This window comes from Carassius auratus, chromosome 3 (genome assembly GCF_003368295.1).
Source record: "Carassius auratus strain Wakin chromosome 3, ASM336829v1, whole genome shotgun sequence".
NCBI lineage: Eukaryota > Metazoa > Chordata > Actinopteri > Cypriniformes > Cyprinidae > Carassius > Carassius auratus.
In genome coordinates, this window is record NC_039245.1 from 11,590,855 (window position 1) to 11,608,290 (window position 17,436).

At 37.1% G+C, this 17,436-nt stretch overlaps 1 protein-coding gene across 2 annotated transcripts; it reads left to right on the plus strand.

The window, feature by feature from the left end:
- Positions 1-1,370: 1,370 nt before the first annotated feature.
- LOC113048088 (uncharacterized) lies at positions 1,371-16,773 on the plus strand. 2 transcript variants are annotated; one of them, XM_026209607.1, is made up of 14 exons: positions 1,371-1,424; positions 1,925-1,952; positions 5,981-6,173; positions 6,341-6,460; positions 6,604-6,642; positions 6,782-6,877; positions 6,995-7,063; positions 7,192-7,389; positions 9,641-9,838; positions 10,523-10,609; positions 10,733-10,902; positions 11,017-11,081; positions 13,244-13,344; positions 15,348-16,773. In XM_026209607.1, exons 3-14 carry the CDS (start codon positions 5,984-5,986, stop codon positions 15,470-15,472), a joined length of 1,458 nt encoding a protein of 485 aa, XP_026065392.1. In that variant the 5' UTR covers positions 1,371-1,424; positions 1,925-1,952; positions 5,981-5,983; the 3' UTR covers positions 15,473-16,773. The 2 variants fall into 2 exon arrangements, with proteins under 2 accessions (XP_026065392.1, XP_026065400.1); XM_026209615.1 differs by lacking the exons at positions 1,371-1,424; positions 1,925-1,952 and adding an exon at positions 3,984-4,422.
- Positions 16,774-17,436: the final 663 nt, after the last annotated feature.

Sequence of the window (17,436 nt, forward strand, 5' to 3'; positions counted from 1 at the left end):
TTCTTTTTTGGTTTAAAATATTTTTTGTATGTATTGCAATTTTCTATTTACTTATTTTTATTATTTTTATTATCTGTGTCTTGTCTTGCCACTGTCATTCTTTTGCACTGTGGAAGCTTACAACAAATTCATTGTATCTGTAAACATACCTTGGGCCACATATACCCAGTATTTTCCCAAAATTGCAAATAATAAAATTTTGGTGTTTTAATACAGTCAAATTTAAAGCAAATTTCATCATTCCAGCATTAAATATGTTTGAAGGTCAAGATACATTTTAGTCTATCTTAAATTTTTTAAGAATGGTTGTTTGAAATCTTATTGTTTATGTGTCACATAAAGCAAAAATTATATAAATGAATGCCCATAAAATGGGTGTTAACTTTAACTTTCCATCAGTCGCAAGATTTGTATTTGCACGTTAAGCTTACAAAATGTAAATAATAATAACAATATCAATAATAATAATAATTATATATATATATATATATATATATATATATATATATATATATATATATATATACATATATATATATATATATATATATATATATATATATATATATATATATATATATATATATATATATATATATATACACACACACACACACACACACACACACACATTGGTTTTGGTGAAAAGTGTGTTCATCCCATAGACGTAATGGTTTTTATACTGTACAAACTGTATATTGTCCCTAACCCTACACCTAACCCTGACCTTCACAGGAAAGTGCATTTTTATATTCCAAAAAAACTAAACAAAAAAGTGTTTTGAAAAATTATGTCCTCATAAGTCACCCTTTTCTTAAATGTGTCCGATATGTCACAAAAACAAGAACACACACACACACACACGCACGCACACACACACACACACACACACACACACACACACACACACACACACACACACACACATATACTTTACACAGAATTGGTAAATATTTTATTTCGTTGGACTCTCAGCAGCTTGCACATCTCGAAAAGCCTGTTTCTTTCGAGGGCAATATAATATTTTTTAATTTTTTGAAATGCTATAAAACATTTTTTTTTTTAATGAAAATGTACATTCATGGATAGGAAATTTGGCCATTAAAAGAAAATACAAATAAAATATTTTTAAAAAGTGTGGGTATGTTTTCGTCAACATTATCAACAATAAAATAACATATATTTCGACCCCCGCCAAAAAAAAAAAAAAAAAAAAAAAAAAAAAAAACAAAGATTTATAGCAGTGCCAAATTAAATATACAGCATCTTCTGCTTAGCAGCGTATCGAAATGGATTCATAATCGCCACGGCAGTGACGTCACACGTAACTTCAACTGAACGTTTATCCTGCAGAAGAACGATTGAGATGTGGCATCGCTGACATTGCCGTGAATTTGAATCCAATTCAAATAAAAAGCAATAAGGTAAGTAAAACCAATACATTTCGTGTGTTTTCCAGTTAAGTTTAGATGACATCAGATGTCGATATCTGAAAATACTTTTTAAAAAGTAGGTCATTTTGCCCGCGCATGCCAGGCCCATCACATTAACACAAGCAAATACCCCAGCCTGATGTCTTCGTGACAGCATGTTTTAAAACAATATTTTTACTCTGCATATGGTAATAACCATTTGGGGTTAACCTTCCATGATACTTTGCGACTGAATAATATCTGGATCGTTTAATGAATTTGTATGCATATTATTAGGACATTTTAAGGCGCATTCAGGCTTTGGCGCCAGTGGTGGAGTGCAACATTTAAAATATAAAACGCTAACGTTAGCGGTGTCAGTAATCTTGAAATGAATCTGATCTATATATTTCATTTCAGAGCGACACATCGGAGTAATTCTCATGTGATTCAATGAAGATAAAATTTTATATAATCGATTTGTAACGAATATTCTTCTTGATCTCTTTCAGGTTGAAGCACAACTGAAGGCTAAATAAGGTAAGTTTATGTTCAAGCAGAAAACCATATATATATATATATATATATATATATATATATATATATATATATATATATATATAAGCAAGTTACACTGGGCAAGTTACACTACATAAATGTGGATCAAGTGTCACCAAATGGGTGTAATCGGATGACATCTAATTGCAACTTAAATTGCAAAAAATAAATAAAAATAATAATAATTGTGTGCATTTTGTTAATAAACTGCAACCAAATCGAATGTAATTGGAACTAGTTTGGTTTGAGCACATACTGTACCCATCTTCATCATTCATCATCAAAAAGGATCGATGACATTTTTGTGTTTTAAGCTGAAAAAAATAAAATTACATTTATATAATTTAAATCAATTAAATCTGTCTACATCTCATAAACCTTGACTAGTGCATGACTCTTTGAATGAAATTATATTCATACATAAAGTTAGAGCTTTGAGGACTGGCATACCAATTTTTTTTTTCGAAGAAAGCACAGTTCAGAATCTGACTCAGGATCAAACTGTATTACAGATGGCTTATCTAAAAGCATGGCGAAAAAGGAAGGCAGAAATGGACCGGTTTCTGCATTCTGACACTGATGATGACCATGAATGTCAGAGATCAGTGACTGATAGATCAGCCTGTGGATTACATAACCAGGCAGACACTACAAGCAATATCGAAAGTATTAATTCGGCAACTGACAGTTTGACAACAGATGAATCAGACTTTGACACTGATGTGGAGTACGTGTCTTCTGAATCAGAAAAAGAAATTCTAAATGATGATGCTGAATTAGATTTTCCTGATTTAGAAGAGAACTTAAGACAATGGTCTACAAAAAACAAAACCACACAAAGATCCTTAAATGAATTATTGGCAATATTAAGAAAGCAAGGACACCTGCTACCGAAGGATGCAAGGACACTCCTTGCTACACCACGAGCCATAGGATCTGAAACAAAATGTAGTGGGCAATACATTTATTATGGGTTAGAAAAGGGAATTTGTCGTTTACTAAGTCAGACAACATCTTACAGACATGATTACGATTCAGTAAACCTCAGCATCAATATTGATGGTGTCCCACTCTTTAAAAGTAGCAAAGTCCAGTTCTGGCCAATATTGGCAAAGTTTCACAACTTTGAGCCATTTATGGTTGCTCTCTTTTGTGGGGACAACAAACCATATCCTCTTGAGGAATATCTTGATGACTTTTTGATGGAGTGTAAACATCTCACAGAGAATGGGCTAATTCATGAAGAGAAGACCTACACTGTTCATGTTAAAGCACTGATCTGCGACGCACCAGCAAGAGCTTATCTGAAGCGCATTAAGAATCATAATGCCTATCACAGTTGTGAAAGGTGCATCACCAAAGGTTCTTACATCACTAAAAGAGTGGTATTCAATGAACAGGGATGCACCTTGCGAACAGACGAAGCTTTCAGTGCAGTAGCTTACAAGAACCATCAAACTGGTGTCAGCCCGTTCATTCCTGCAGGACTGTCTTGTGTTAGCTCTTTTGTCTTAGACTATATGCATATGGTCAACTTGGGAGTTGTTCGACGGATGCTTATATTCTTGACTCGAGGCCCAACAGTTTGCCGATTATCTGTAAGGCAAAGGAAAGAAATATCACAAAAGCTAAACAGACTGCGAGGAAAGATGCCTAGTGAATTTGCTCGGCAGCCCCGAGGTTTGGAAGAGCTGGACAGGTGGAAGGCCACAGAATTTCGGCAATTTTTGTTGTATACTGGACCAGTTGTGCTAAAGTCTGTGTTATCTCCCGAAAGATACTACCATTTCCTGTCCTTGACGGTAGCCATGTCAATTATGTTGGAGTCAGATGAGAGCACTCGCAATGCATACCTTCAGTATGCCCATGAACTCATTTCACACTTTGTCATGCGCTGTGCTGACCTGTACGGCAAATATTTTTCAGTTTACAATGTACATGGACTTATTCACCTTCATGAGGATGTGAGTCACTTTAATTGCTCATTGAATGAAATTTCTGGTTTTCCTCTTGAAAACCATCTCCAACAAATCAAGAAACATGTGCGGAGTGGAAAAAATCCCCTAGCACAGGTGACCAGGCGATTGTCAGAGATTGAATATGCAAACGCAAAAACACAGCCTGAAGCACGACCTCCAATGTTTCTTTCTACAAAGGAAAAGGATAATTGTTTTCTCTTGCGGGATGAAAAATTTGCTTTCATCAGAGAAAGAAGAGGAGATGGCATTGTGGTATGTGATGTCCTGCACCAGCGTTACACATCCCCATTGTTTGAGAAGCCATGCAACTCCAAACTTCTCAATATAGTGTACACAAAAAATGGGCAGGACAGGATGAAAAGACGACAACTGCTTGAAACTGATCTGTTCCGCAAGGTGGCCTACCTCCCTCATGAAGATGGTGGTTCTGTCCTCATACCTCTCCTCCATGGTATAGAACACAGAATTTGAAGGTTGGCAGGTTTTATCTTAATTAACCTCTTTGAAAGGGATGGCCAAATTTGGTCCTGGAGAGCCACAGTCCTGTAGAGTTTTGTTCCAACCTTGATAAAACTCACCTGCCTATAGCGTTGAGGTAACTCTAAAGCCTCGTTCACACCAACAGCTACAGAGCGAAATAACGCCTTTTATTTTCAATGGTGAGCTGGGGACTTCCAGTAACACGGGCGACAGTGACAATTGACGAAGGAATATGGGTGTGTCAAGCAATGCGAGTCAAGCGACAGATGTTCAGAATTCTTAAACTTTATGCAAATAAGCAGCAGATTTTGGGAGCGACAACCAATGGGAGTGAAGTCAGTGGAGAGCATGTGATTCATCTGCTGCAATGGAGTGTAATGGGGTAACTAAGCAACCAGTAGTGGGAATGCCCAGTAGCGACCTTGATTGCCAGCGACAAGCAGCGAAAAAGTCGCTGGCGTGTGAACGGGGATTTAGACCTTGATTAGCTTGTTTAGGTGTGTTTGATTAGGGTTGGAGCTTACTCTTTAAGACTGTTGCCTTGTACAAATACCCACACTTGCAGTCTTGGCCACTTTAGAGCATGTATGCGCGACAGGAATGAAGTGTGCAAGACTTTCCAGATCTTAAAAATGCCTAAGCGCAGTGCCATTAACGCAATACTAAATTACACTATTTTTAATACCACTCCAGCACGGTATTTAAGGGTTAGTGTATCCCATCATGCATCATGTTTTGGAAATAAATCAAGAAACTTGTCGCCAAAATTGCAAGAGGTCATGGAAACCTTTCGAAAATAAGTTAATATTAATAATATTTTGATATTACAAATAATTTGGTAATAAAAAAAAAAAAAACTATGTAGCCTATGTTTATTTTGAACATCATTTGCAACTGCTTTTTTTATCACTTAATTAGAAGCATCAGAAATAAAAATGTGTCCCATCAGGTAATAAAATGTTGTACATACATTAGTTTTTTTCATCCTCACTTGGAACACTTGGGCCAAATACAGTAAATATGTCATATAAGTATTCAAGTGATCAGGTGCAAAGACCGCAAGTGTGGGTATTTGGACAAGGTGTGTGGCTCTCCAAGACTGACGTTGGCCACCACTGCTCTACATAGATGTGTTTAATGTATAATATTGGAGCACACCATTCACAAAACACAGCCAATCAGCAGTAAGGAGTAGACTCATGATGAGGGAAAGAGAAAGCTCAGCTCAGTAAGGACAGAGAAACATGAATATACAGTGTGTCTGATGTCATATTCACTTGTTTGTTCATTTGTTCAGAGCTGTGTGATCCTTCTGGCTAATGTGCATATTTGTAATAGTGATTTCAAATAACGACAGCGTTTCTCAGAAATCACTGAGTGTACCTATAAGTACACAGTATAAGTAAGCATACTGATGATGAGTATTGACAATCCAATATGTATTATTTATTTCTGGTGGCATTTGTGTGTGTTTGTTTTTTGTAGTAGTTTAAAAAAAAAATTGTAGGGTGAAAACATGCTAACACTTTATGTATGTGTTTTACTTCCCAGATCATGTATGCCAGAGCTGTGTGGGTGGAGCATGGTAAAGAAGTGGAGGGAACTGCGCCAGACAACTGGATTGATGCTGAAAAAAAAATCATTAGATGGCCAAAAAAGGGGGAAAAGGCAGCTTACCTCAATCGGCACTCCCCTCAGGATGACTGGATGACGTTCACCTTGGTGAAGCGTAAAATGACCTCCGGTAAGTTTTTGTTAATCTAATTAGATTCTTTGTCAAAATAAAAATTGTAAGTCAGCCAAATGAGAAAAATCAAGTCAAACTTGGGTCAATCTAGTCAAACCCGTAGTCGAAGTGATAGTAAAGTCGTTTTTATTGTAATTGTATTGTCTATGATTTTAACTTTACAGTTAACATTCGGGAATGCGATGATTATGACATGACGAGTCATGTCGAGGAGGAAGATGAGCAAGATGAGGAAGCAGGACCAAGGAAAAAAACTAAACGCAACTTTGATGACTATGTTCTTGGTATGCTTCTATGATAATTGTTGGATCTGTATTGAGAATCAACGTCTAAACACTAAATTAATATGGGGCCCTCAAGTTTCAGGTCACTTTTTTAACTGATAATTAGTGCATGTAAAAAAAAATATAAATGTGTACAATTACAGAATCTGACGATTTGGATGAGGAAGAAAATAACATGACAGGTAACGTTTTTTCTAAACTGCTGACATGGCACTCCTAAGTAGTTTCTTACAGAATTGCAAAGTTATAAGATTAAAAAGTCAAAGCTCGTTATTTTTACAACTAATGCTTCCATTTAATTTATATACTGCATCTGTCTAGATGCCATTATCAAGGTGCCCTCCTTTCCCATTCCACCAACAAAGGTGACAAAGTCCATCCAGATGGAGTCTGCTGGATTTAACAAAAAGTCCACTGGTACTTAGTATCCATTACTTAAATATACTAATTTCTTTCAGATTTCTTTCTTACATAATTATAACATGATAGTGGTTATGAAATCATTGTTGATAATGTACATTTGCTAATTTTCAGACTCTGGACCCTCTAATTTAGCCAGGTCTCAACAGACAGGTGTTGGGTCCAGGGACAGGTCCACAGGCAGTTAGTAATCGTAATATTAAACCAGTCACCTCAAATACCAACTCATTTTATCAACCAAAAATAATTTAATCAACCACATTGTGGATGAATACAGTTGAAGCTTTTTATTTTTTTGTTACATTTTTTAGACCCTGGACGTTCAAACATAAACCGAGCCAGCCAGTTGAGGGGTGCTGGGTCCAGTCATCAGTCCAGCCACAGTGATGTATCCCAGCAGAGTGATGTATCCCAGCAGAGTGTCGGGTCCCAGCACAGCAAACGGTACCGACACAAGAAGCAGTCCAGGCACAGCGACCAGTCCAGGGACAGCAACCAGATGGGACAAGGCAAGCACTCAGGGCACAGCGATTTGTCCAAATACCAATTCATTTTATCAACCACAAACTAGGGATGCACCAATCCGATACTGGCATTTTCTGCCGGATCAGGTAACAATCACATGGCTCCAGACTGCGAAAAACGGTCACATTTGCGACCAAAAATATTAATGTGATTAGTACAGAGTGTTTTTGCTGAGGTCACTGGCGACTATATATATTTACATATTATGAATTAAAATGTGAATGTTTTTGAATATGAAAAATTTGAACTTAAAATTTCTTTCATGTTTGTTTTGCGGTCACAACTTTTGTTATTTTCACGTGTTAAACTGAGATGATCGCATCTCATTTTTAGTGGGAAAAGGAGTTTCAAACAGTCCTCATCTCTGTAGCACAGCAGCACAGTTGATAAACCTATAGCTCCGTTGTACAGCGCAACAGAGAGAGAAAGTACGAAAGTACAAAAATAAGTGTCTATTTCATGCACAACTTTTGCGTACAAACTACAGCAGGTAATTCTATCAGCTGTTTGGATATTGGCAATATCGTTAGTAATTATCTTTTAAAATAATTACTAATATTGCTTCTTTCTTATTAAGATCTTATTCTGTATGCTGTCTTAATGCGTGAACTTCATATTATTTAATTTGTACTTGTCATCTAGTAATCACAAAAAGCTTTGTGCCTTGTTACTTTTTAATAAAGTAGTTTAAAATTATGGAAAATTTATAATTAAATTTAAACAATAAATATGGTTTTGGCACTCTTTAATGCGGCATGGGTGATTGCTTTAGCACCTTAAAGCAGCAAGTGAACCCATTCTATGTTTCTCTTTAAATGGATTTTTAATGAACATTCTTATAAAATAGCCGATATTTTGATGCTAGAGTCTACAGTACTTACTTTAATGTCTTGTGTAAAAGCTCATTCAGTGTTTCAAACTGCGGAAAACGTGTAAAGCTTTGCAGCATTGCAATATAATAATACACTGACCTCAAATAACCATTCGTGTCCATAAGCTCACCAGTCAGCTAGAAAAACAACTTTAAAGAGGAGCATCCCGCTATATTTATGGGCTATTGCTTGTTAATATTTTTACTTAACCTGTTGTCTACATGATTCATCTCCTACTATAAAATGGCATTTTATTTAGGCGTGACCAAACTTGCCATTTTCCCAGGAAACCTCCTGGCCAGGATTTCTATATTGCCTAAAATATTCAGGTTTAAGCTTTGTTTGCACTGCACAGGCCAATTGTTGTATGACAAAGTACCATGAGAGCTCTAGAGAGCATACGGCTTCTTGTGCTTTTGAATCGCTCTCACGGTACTTTGATTTCATGCACAAATCGTTCTGCTCAGTGCTGCTTCAAAGTCCAACACTAATATGTACACGTGTTTGCATCGCTTTGACTGTTCTCTGTAGATCCCACCTTCTCACACACCACGATTGGTCTATTACGTACAATGTCTGCATGTCATTGGTCAAACGATCATTATCTTCATTAAGTATGAAAACAGGAAACCAAAGCCAAACCCTGGATATTTTAGACATTACAGAAATCCTGGCCAGGATGTGTCCTGGAAAAATGGCACGTCTGGTCACCCTACATTTACTAATTAAGAAAAACTGATTGAAAGTGTGGTCTGTTGAAGTGTCCTGGAGACACAGTTCTTCTGGATTGAGACTGTCTCAGTTTGTTCTGTTTCTTCATGTCACTCCAGACAGACTGATGATGATCAGATCACATCTCTGTGTGGAGCACAAACACCTCACTGCATTATTACAGTTAGTGGCAAAATGAATGTTTGTAAATGAAAACTGATAGTTCCTAGACACACTACAGCAAAAGATGGAAATAGCTGACTTCAAACCATTTTTCAGTGGCTGGAAATACTAGTGTTCTAATCATTTTGGCCATCACTGAATATTTTGCAGATTGTGTATAACACACAAAAGAGTGATGATCATGTCAACACATAGAAATATTGAAATTCTACACTGAAAAAAAAAAAGTATGCTGGTATTGGATCAAGATAGGTAAAAACTGATAGCCTGAATGCACTGTAAGTCCATTGAAAAAAAGCGTCTGTTAAAATGCATAAATGTAATGTAATGAATTAGTATTGCTGCCGATACTCAGAATTTTCTGTATTGTATTGGAATTCAGTTAAATCTCAAGCATTTTTCTGTATGACTTCTGTATTTCCATGAACCTGCATTTAACTATAAATTAACTCGGTGTTTAATTTTTTAGACCCTGGACGTTCAAACATAAACCGAGCCAGCCAGTTGAGGGGTGCTGGGTCCAGTCATCAGTCCAGCCACAGTGATATATCCCAGCACAGTGATGTATCCCAGCAGAGTGTCGGGTCCCAGCACAGCAAACGGTACCGACACAAGAAGCAGTCCAGGCACAGCGACCAGTCCAGGGACAGCAACCAAATGGGACAAGGTAAGCACTCAGGGCACAGCGATTTGTCCAAGGACAGTATTCTTTGAAATGTTTATGCGGTTCACAGAATCAAGAACATAAATGATCTAAAGTAGTGGCAGTGTTATGAGATATTTCGGGGCTTATTTTCAACAACTGGTTGTTTAACATTCTGAACCTCATGGTTGAACATAGGTAATAGTATAATGTCATATCACCTGTTGTTGATGGCCTTCGACGAAAGCAAAATATTAGCAAATATTATTATTATTATTATTATCCAACAAAAATTCACTAGGTGGCTATCTTATGTGAAGCAGCAAGGAGCAGCTGGTATAAACACAAGCATTGACTCTACTGGCTGCGATCAGCTCGTGGCCTGTCAGAGCTGTAATGTGCCACTACGTGTGCAATGTAAATTAGGGGTAAGAGATTTATTCAACATACAGTTTAGCTTCACTGATTATAACAGTTGTGTTTTTGCAACGATTGAGCTTGACTGACTGCTGAGTACAGCAGAGGCAGGAATTGCACACCTGGGTTGCTTGAGTCATCCAAAATTAATAAATAATATGGGCACAAAACTTCCTACAAGAGCTATATCCACTATTACGAACAACAGAGTAATATTGGACAAATTTTATCTTTCAGATGATGAAATTGATCAAACAAAAATCTTAAAATCCTCTTTGGGGTCTTTCTCAGAGCACAGTAACAGGTCCTCTGCCATTGAATCAAGACGTACAGGGCCTCGTAGGGAAACGGACGTAAGATTTCCAATGGATATGGCAAGTAAGTTCTTAAGTTGGAACTGGTATCAAAATCACAAATATTGAATTAAACAGGACATATAGCATTAGCAGATTTAACTTACACATCTGTTTAAGGATAACAATAGCATAATTTTGATTTCAGAGTTTCAGAAAAAAGTTTTGACTAAATTGGTGGAAATCCACATGGAGGTCAGAAGGCTGGGAAGAAGCGAGCCTCCCCTTTCATCCACCCATATACAGCAGCTGGAGACAATGGAGGACTTTGCGAGAGAGGAGGAACGCCTCAAGGACAAGCAAGCCTTTGAGTCCCTGGTATGATCTGCAAGACACACTCTGGAAATGAAGTAATTTATCAGTAATTTATCAGTGAAGCGTGTTATTGTCTAATGTTTTCTATGACAGGAATATTACCCCTTCTCTTTAAAGGTGTTGCAACTTGCAAGAATTGGAGGGAAAGATGTAAGGGATTGTGTCCATAGAATTCTTGACAGGTATTTTCAACAGTATCCCTACATATAGAACTTGCCAAACATGTTACATTTATTGTTTGCCAGTCGACAGAGATGTGACATATCTATCTTTGCTTATACTATACTCTCATTTTGTTCAAAATCTGCATCTATTTCTTTCTTGTGCTGAACATAAAATAAGTTTTTTTTTTTTTTTGGAGAATGTGGGTAACCAAACAGTTGCTGTTCCACATTGACTTTGACAGCAGGAAATAAATACTAAGGAATTCACGAAGGACCAGCAACTGTTTAGTTACCCAGATTCTTCAAAATAACTCTCATGTTCAACAGAAAAAAATAAACTCATTTAGGTTTTAAACAACTTGAGAGAGGGAAAATTATGTGAGGATGATAATTTTTTGGGTGACCTATCCCTTTAATGTTAACAAAACACAAAACATATTTACTGAAGAACTTTAATACAGTTGCTTTAATAAGAATCAAGTGTTACACAATGAAGTGTGTATAATGTTTTATATTTCTTGGTTCAATTTCTTAAATGCTACTGCTAAATACACCTACTGTACCTAAAAACAAAGCACTGCTTGTTTTATTTGTATATTATGTGTATTTTTAATGTTGTTCTTATTTTTTAATAACAAAGACAACATAATGAAAAAGTTTTTATCTTTGCCCATTTTGGCCTAAATGTCTGACTAAGGTTTTTTATTTTATACTGTGTTACCTTGTAAGGCTTTGTTTTTAAAATAGGGAAATTAGTTTGGCTGTACTCAGAAAACTAGCAAAATAGTAAAACCAACACAACAAAGAATCATGATAAAATCGTAATTGTGATTTCCCTGAAAAATAGTTTGTTTTATTATATTCATAAGAGAAAGATAGTCTGTACTGATTTTTCCGGGAAAAACACGAGCGCCTGGAGGCGTGACGTGTGGGGGCGGAGCTAAAGAATCACGAGCGCCAGTAGGCTTTTGCGTTGAGAGCGTTTGGAAGCTGTGACATTACCGTGAGGGGAAAACCAACCAAAACAAACCATGGCTAACAGTCAGATTCAGCCGTTTATTTATGATCCAGAATCAGATCCAGAGGCTGAAACTGAACGAGAGCAGTAGCAGCAACGACTCGCTCCGAGCGGGGCTCGAACCCGGGTCTCCGATGGGAGGGGACGCACTAACAAAGGAGGCAGAGATATTTGAAGCAGTTTTACTCACTGCATGCGGTTCCAACACACGATCGTGACCCTTTTTCGTTGGGATTGCATCATCCTTAAGAAATAAACAATGTGCAAATCCGTGTTCAGACTGGACCTTGTTTGTAAAACAAGCATCTTCGAAATGCAGGGAACAAACACAAACACTTGCACAACTCCGTTGATGCTCTGTAAAAATAAACTCCATCCACTGGTCCCTTAATGCTGTTTCTCTTTTTGTAATCTGTGCAGGGTTGTCTTGCCCTGGCAACCAAAAACACACTTCTTTTGTGACATTTGGCGCCGCTCTGGCTCTGATCAGTGAAGTCTGTTGTGCTCTCAGTGCTCTGCTATACGGGAGCGCGCGCTCTTCCGGCAGAAGTGCCTCAGGACCCATATAAGGAAATTCCGCTCCATCTAACGTCACACAGAGCCATACTCGAAAAAAACTTTCCCAAACTTGTGACAAACCGGAAGGAGTTTTTTTGGAACAAAAATACTCCTTCAAATGTACAACTTAATTTTTGAAACTTTGTCCATGTTTAGCATGGGAATCCAACTCTTTAACAGTGTAAAAAACTCAGTATGAAAGAAAAAGCATTTCACCCCCTTTTTAACCACGATGAGAGCACTACAGTAAAACCATCCCTGCTATTTAATCTGTTTCAGTTGGAAATATGTCACTGTACTAAAATGAAGTCAGGAGCGAATTCCAGTTCAAACAGACTTTAATTATCTGAAATGCAATCACTACATAGAAACCTGATGTGGAAATTAAAGAGGATGGGGTTTGACAGGTTTAGGGACAGATGAAGGGAAAGCATGTCATTGGAGCTATCAAATGGTCACCTCCCAGAGGTTTGTTTAATCGATATCAGAAAACTACAGTGTCCAAAACCACATCCTTAGATTCCACTCTTAGCACACTCACCCATGCTATAGCTGTAGATTGTAACACACATGTAATTTTTAATTGGTGCATTTGTTTCTTTAGGCTCTTTACCAACCGGTTGATGGCCAAATTCAATATGAAGGGGAAAGGAAAGAAGCAGAAACTGCCTCTGGAGATGACTAAAACCTATGAAGCAATTAATGGTACTCAGCATTTTCCCCATGTCATTTAAGTTTAACACCAACTCGCTCATATTCACTACCTAATCTTTTTCTAAAAATGTTGCAAATATCACTGTAGTCTCTTGATAGAATTTTATTAAATGATTTTTTTTTTTGCTTGAATGAGAATATTGGAGACAGCGGGTCAAGCAGAAAGCTATATGATGCATTAGAAAGTATTAATCAGCCATGGCCACTTGATATTAATGTTATTAGTTTTGTGTTCTAGTCCCCCTTCGTTGAGTCGGAGTCTACTAATTGAGCCGGGATGAGCAGTGTTTCCTATAAGCTGCAATGGAGAAATGATATACAGTGCACAGGACAGACACAAAAATTTGTTTTAAAGCAATTTGATTGAATTCTATTAAATGTGAAATTACTGCAATGCTTGGACAAACCTCTATATAGTGTGCGTCACTATACAGTTACAACCATTACAACAATGTCTTAAATATTTAAGAATTATTTATGTTAAATTGTGATATTGTAATAAATGGGGGGAAGTCGTGGATTATGGTTAGAGGGTTGGACTCCCAATCGAAGGGTTGTGAGTTTGAGTCTCGGGCCGGACGGAATTGTGGGTGGGGGGAGTGCATGTACAGCTCTCTCTCCACCTTCAATACCACGACTTAGGTGCCCTTGAGCAAGGCATCGATCCCCCAACTGCTCCCCGGGCACCACAGCATAAATGGCTGCCCACTGCTCCGGGTGTGTGCTCACAGTGTGTGTGTGTGTTCAAGGGTAGGCAACATCAGTCCTGAGTGCGGCTGTCCTGCGGAGTTTAGCTCCAACCCTTAAAAAAAAATCTCACCTGCCTGTAGCCAAGCCGACATCAGGCCATTGGCATTCATTTTTTTGGGCTAGTTTGTTTGGTGTGCTCACATCACTGGTAGTTTGTCTGGTTCAACATGTTGAATCGACATTGGGACAATCGGTGAGAGAGTAAACTCTGATTGGACTGTTCTAATGTTACGTGAATTCCAATATGCAAATATTTTCACAACAACATGAGCCGCTTATAAGGAAGAAAGTTATCTGCATAAGTGAAAGTCAAAATGCTAAGCAAGCGCTGCTTTGTTTTTTATTTCATATATCTGTGTATCTTGTATATTTTTGTTTCAGTTTCTCCTTTTAAATGATGAATATTGATAGCTGCTGTTGTCCAGACACTGCCGAAGGTGGCTTGGTGTGTCACGGCCTTAAAAGACTTTTACAGACTGCAATTTTATAATGTTATTTCAAATCACACCCTGCAAAATAGTTTGAGGAAAGCAGTTTTAAGTTTTAGTATCATGTCGCGTTGATCAACATGATTTTTAATTTAGCTTTTTATTAGCTGGTCAGTATACCTGGTTTGTAGCAGCAAACACATTGTGTGATCAGGCTGAATTTCTGACACTGTCAGAAAATTATCGTAGGCTACCTTTTGTCACAATACCATGACAGACGTATTTTAATATCTCTCACTTTATGACACAAGGTAGATGCCACGACCATAGATTTTGACGTGATTGTTTCAGGATGGTAATCTTTCACTTTCATTTGTCTATTTGAAGCAATTCATTTATTTACAGTTTTGTGTTTGTATTATTTAGTTGAAAATAAATACTCCATTTTAATTTACCATTTTATTTTTAGTGTTTGTCCTCCATAGTGATTTGACATCTTTACCTGACACATTTTTTCCAGCTGGATGGATGTTAATGTTAATTTAAAACCCTGTTATACATTTAAATTTATGAATATCTCTGAGAAGTATACAAAATATTTTGTCTGCAAATAATGCTTATATTTCTGTATTTACCCACTTAAACATATTAATAAGTTGCCTGTAAATGCCTTTGTTTTCTTTCCACATTTTTGTGATAATGTTTTCACATAAAAAATACTTAATGAACAAACAAACTGCAATTAAATGTACAATTGCAATGTACACTGGTTTTCTTAACATATTTGTAATTTTTGTTTTTGTTCAAATCTTGCAGCTGCAGTGATGAAATGGGACAAAGATGCTACAGAGGCTACAATAAAACATCATGCAGCAGAGCATCTTAAACATGCACCAGGGAGGAAGGGAGGTGGAGGACATACAGGGGTGGAAACTAATTAAGGACTTTTGGCATTTGTGTTTATTTGCCATTTAAAAGACTTTATACCCCCTTCCTCTATGCTGATTTCAGGTAAAATATATTAGTCTTGGGGGATTTGTTTGTTTGTTTTTATAATTTTTCTGATATTTTTTTTTTTACTTGCGTTAAATTTAACTATTAGAACTTTGTTTTATCAGCTTGTTAATATTGCTGAAAAACTCATTAAAGATGGTTAAAAAGTAATCTCTTGTCATTTTTTTCTGTCATTTTTTTAATAGAGTAAATTAATGTATTTCCAATTGTAAATAAGGCTAATAAAATGTCTTTGCTCACTTATATGTTTATATGTCTAATACTGAACGCTGAACAGACGTCTAAAAAAGACGTCGTAAAAACTTTAATTCTGGCTTCTCAGTGGACGTCTACTGAACGTTCACTATGTATGTCACTTGGACGTTAATACTGAACGCTGAACAGACGTCTAAAAAAGACGTCGCAAAAACTTTCATTCTGGCTTCTCAGTGGACGTCTACTGAACGTTCACTATGTATGTCACTTGGACGTTAATACTGAACGCTGAACAGACGTCTAAAAAAGACGTCGCAAAAACTTTCATTCTGGCTTCTCAGTGGACGTCTACTGAACGTTCACTATGTATGTCACTTGGACGTTAATACTGAACGCTGAACAGACGTCTAAAAAAGACGTCGCAAAAACTTTCATTCTGGCTTCTCAGTGGACGTCTACTGAACGTTCACTATGTATGTCACTTGGACGTTAATACTGAACGCTGAACAGACGTCTAAAAAAGACGTCGCAAAAACTTTCATTCTGGCTTCTCAGTGGACGTCTACTGAACGTTCACTATGTATGTCACTTGGACGTTAATACTGAACGCTGAACAGACGTCTAAAAAAGACGTCGCAAAAACTTTCATTCTGGCTTCTCAGTGGACGTCTACTGAACGTTCACTATGTATGTCACTTGGACGTTAATACTGAACGCTGAACAGACGTCTAAAAAAGACGTCGCAAAAACTTTCATTCTGGCTTCTCAGTGGACGTCTACTGAACGTTCACTATGTATGTCACTTGGACGTTAATACTGAACGCTGAACAGACGTCTAAAAAAGACGTCGCAAAAACTTTCATTCTGGCTTCTCAGTGGACGTCTACTGAACGTTCACTATGTATGTCACTTGGACGTTAATACTGAACGCTGAACAGACGTCTAAAAAAGACGTTGCAAAAACTTTCATTCTGGCTTCTCAGTGGACGTCTTCTGAACGTATGACAAAGACGTTAATCCGACGTCTTTTGGACGTGTCTTTGCTCAGTGGGATATTTTGTCTTTTGAAGAACTATCCCTTTAAGATTCAGTGTCCTGAGTTTAACGTCTAATTATAGATAACAACTGAGAATTAAAAGGCCAGCAAGAAAGGGTATCTAACATGATGTGTAAATTGGTCCATACACACACACACACACACACACACACACACCCAATATAGTGTCATCTGTTGAATTGCCTAAGCTGATTATAATGTTACACAGAAATTAGCATTTAAACATGTTGCAGGCACATTAAACATCTTTTTAAAGGGCATGTACGTCATGTTTCAGACCTTGTCAAAATTCTGAGCTACAGTGCATGAGGAACAATCGAATGAAATGTATTGAATGGCATTTAAAGGGGCATTTGTGTATTACCTTTTATCAACTTAATTGCAGGCTACTGCCAGTTCATTTTCACACATGTCCATGTCTCATTTTGAAGTGCCACTGAAATACTGTCGGAAATACTGTTTCTGAACAAATAGGTCTATATTCCTCTCATGCAACAGAATGTTAAGTGATCATTGACAACAAGAGAAAAACACGCAAAGGTTGCTTACGTGAGCAAAGTATGATGCAAAATACATGTTGATTAGCATTCGACCATGGACTCAACATTCATTTGTATTATTCCTCACATAATATTTTGA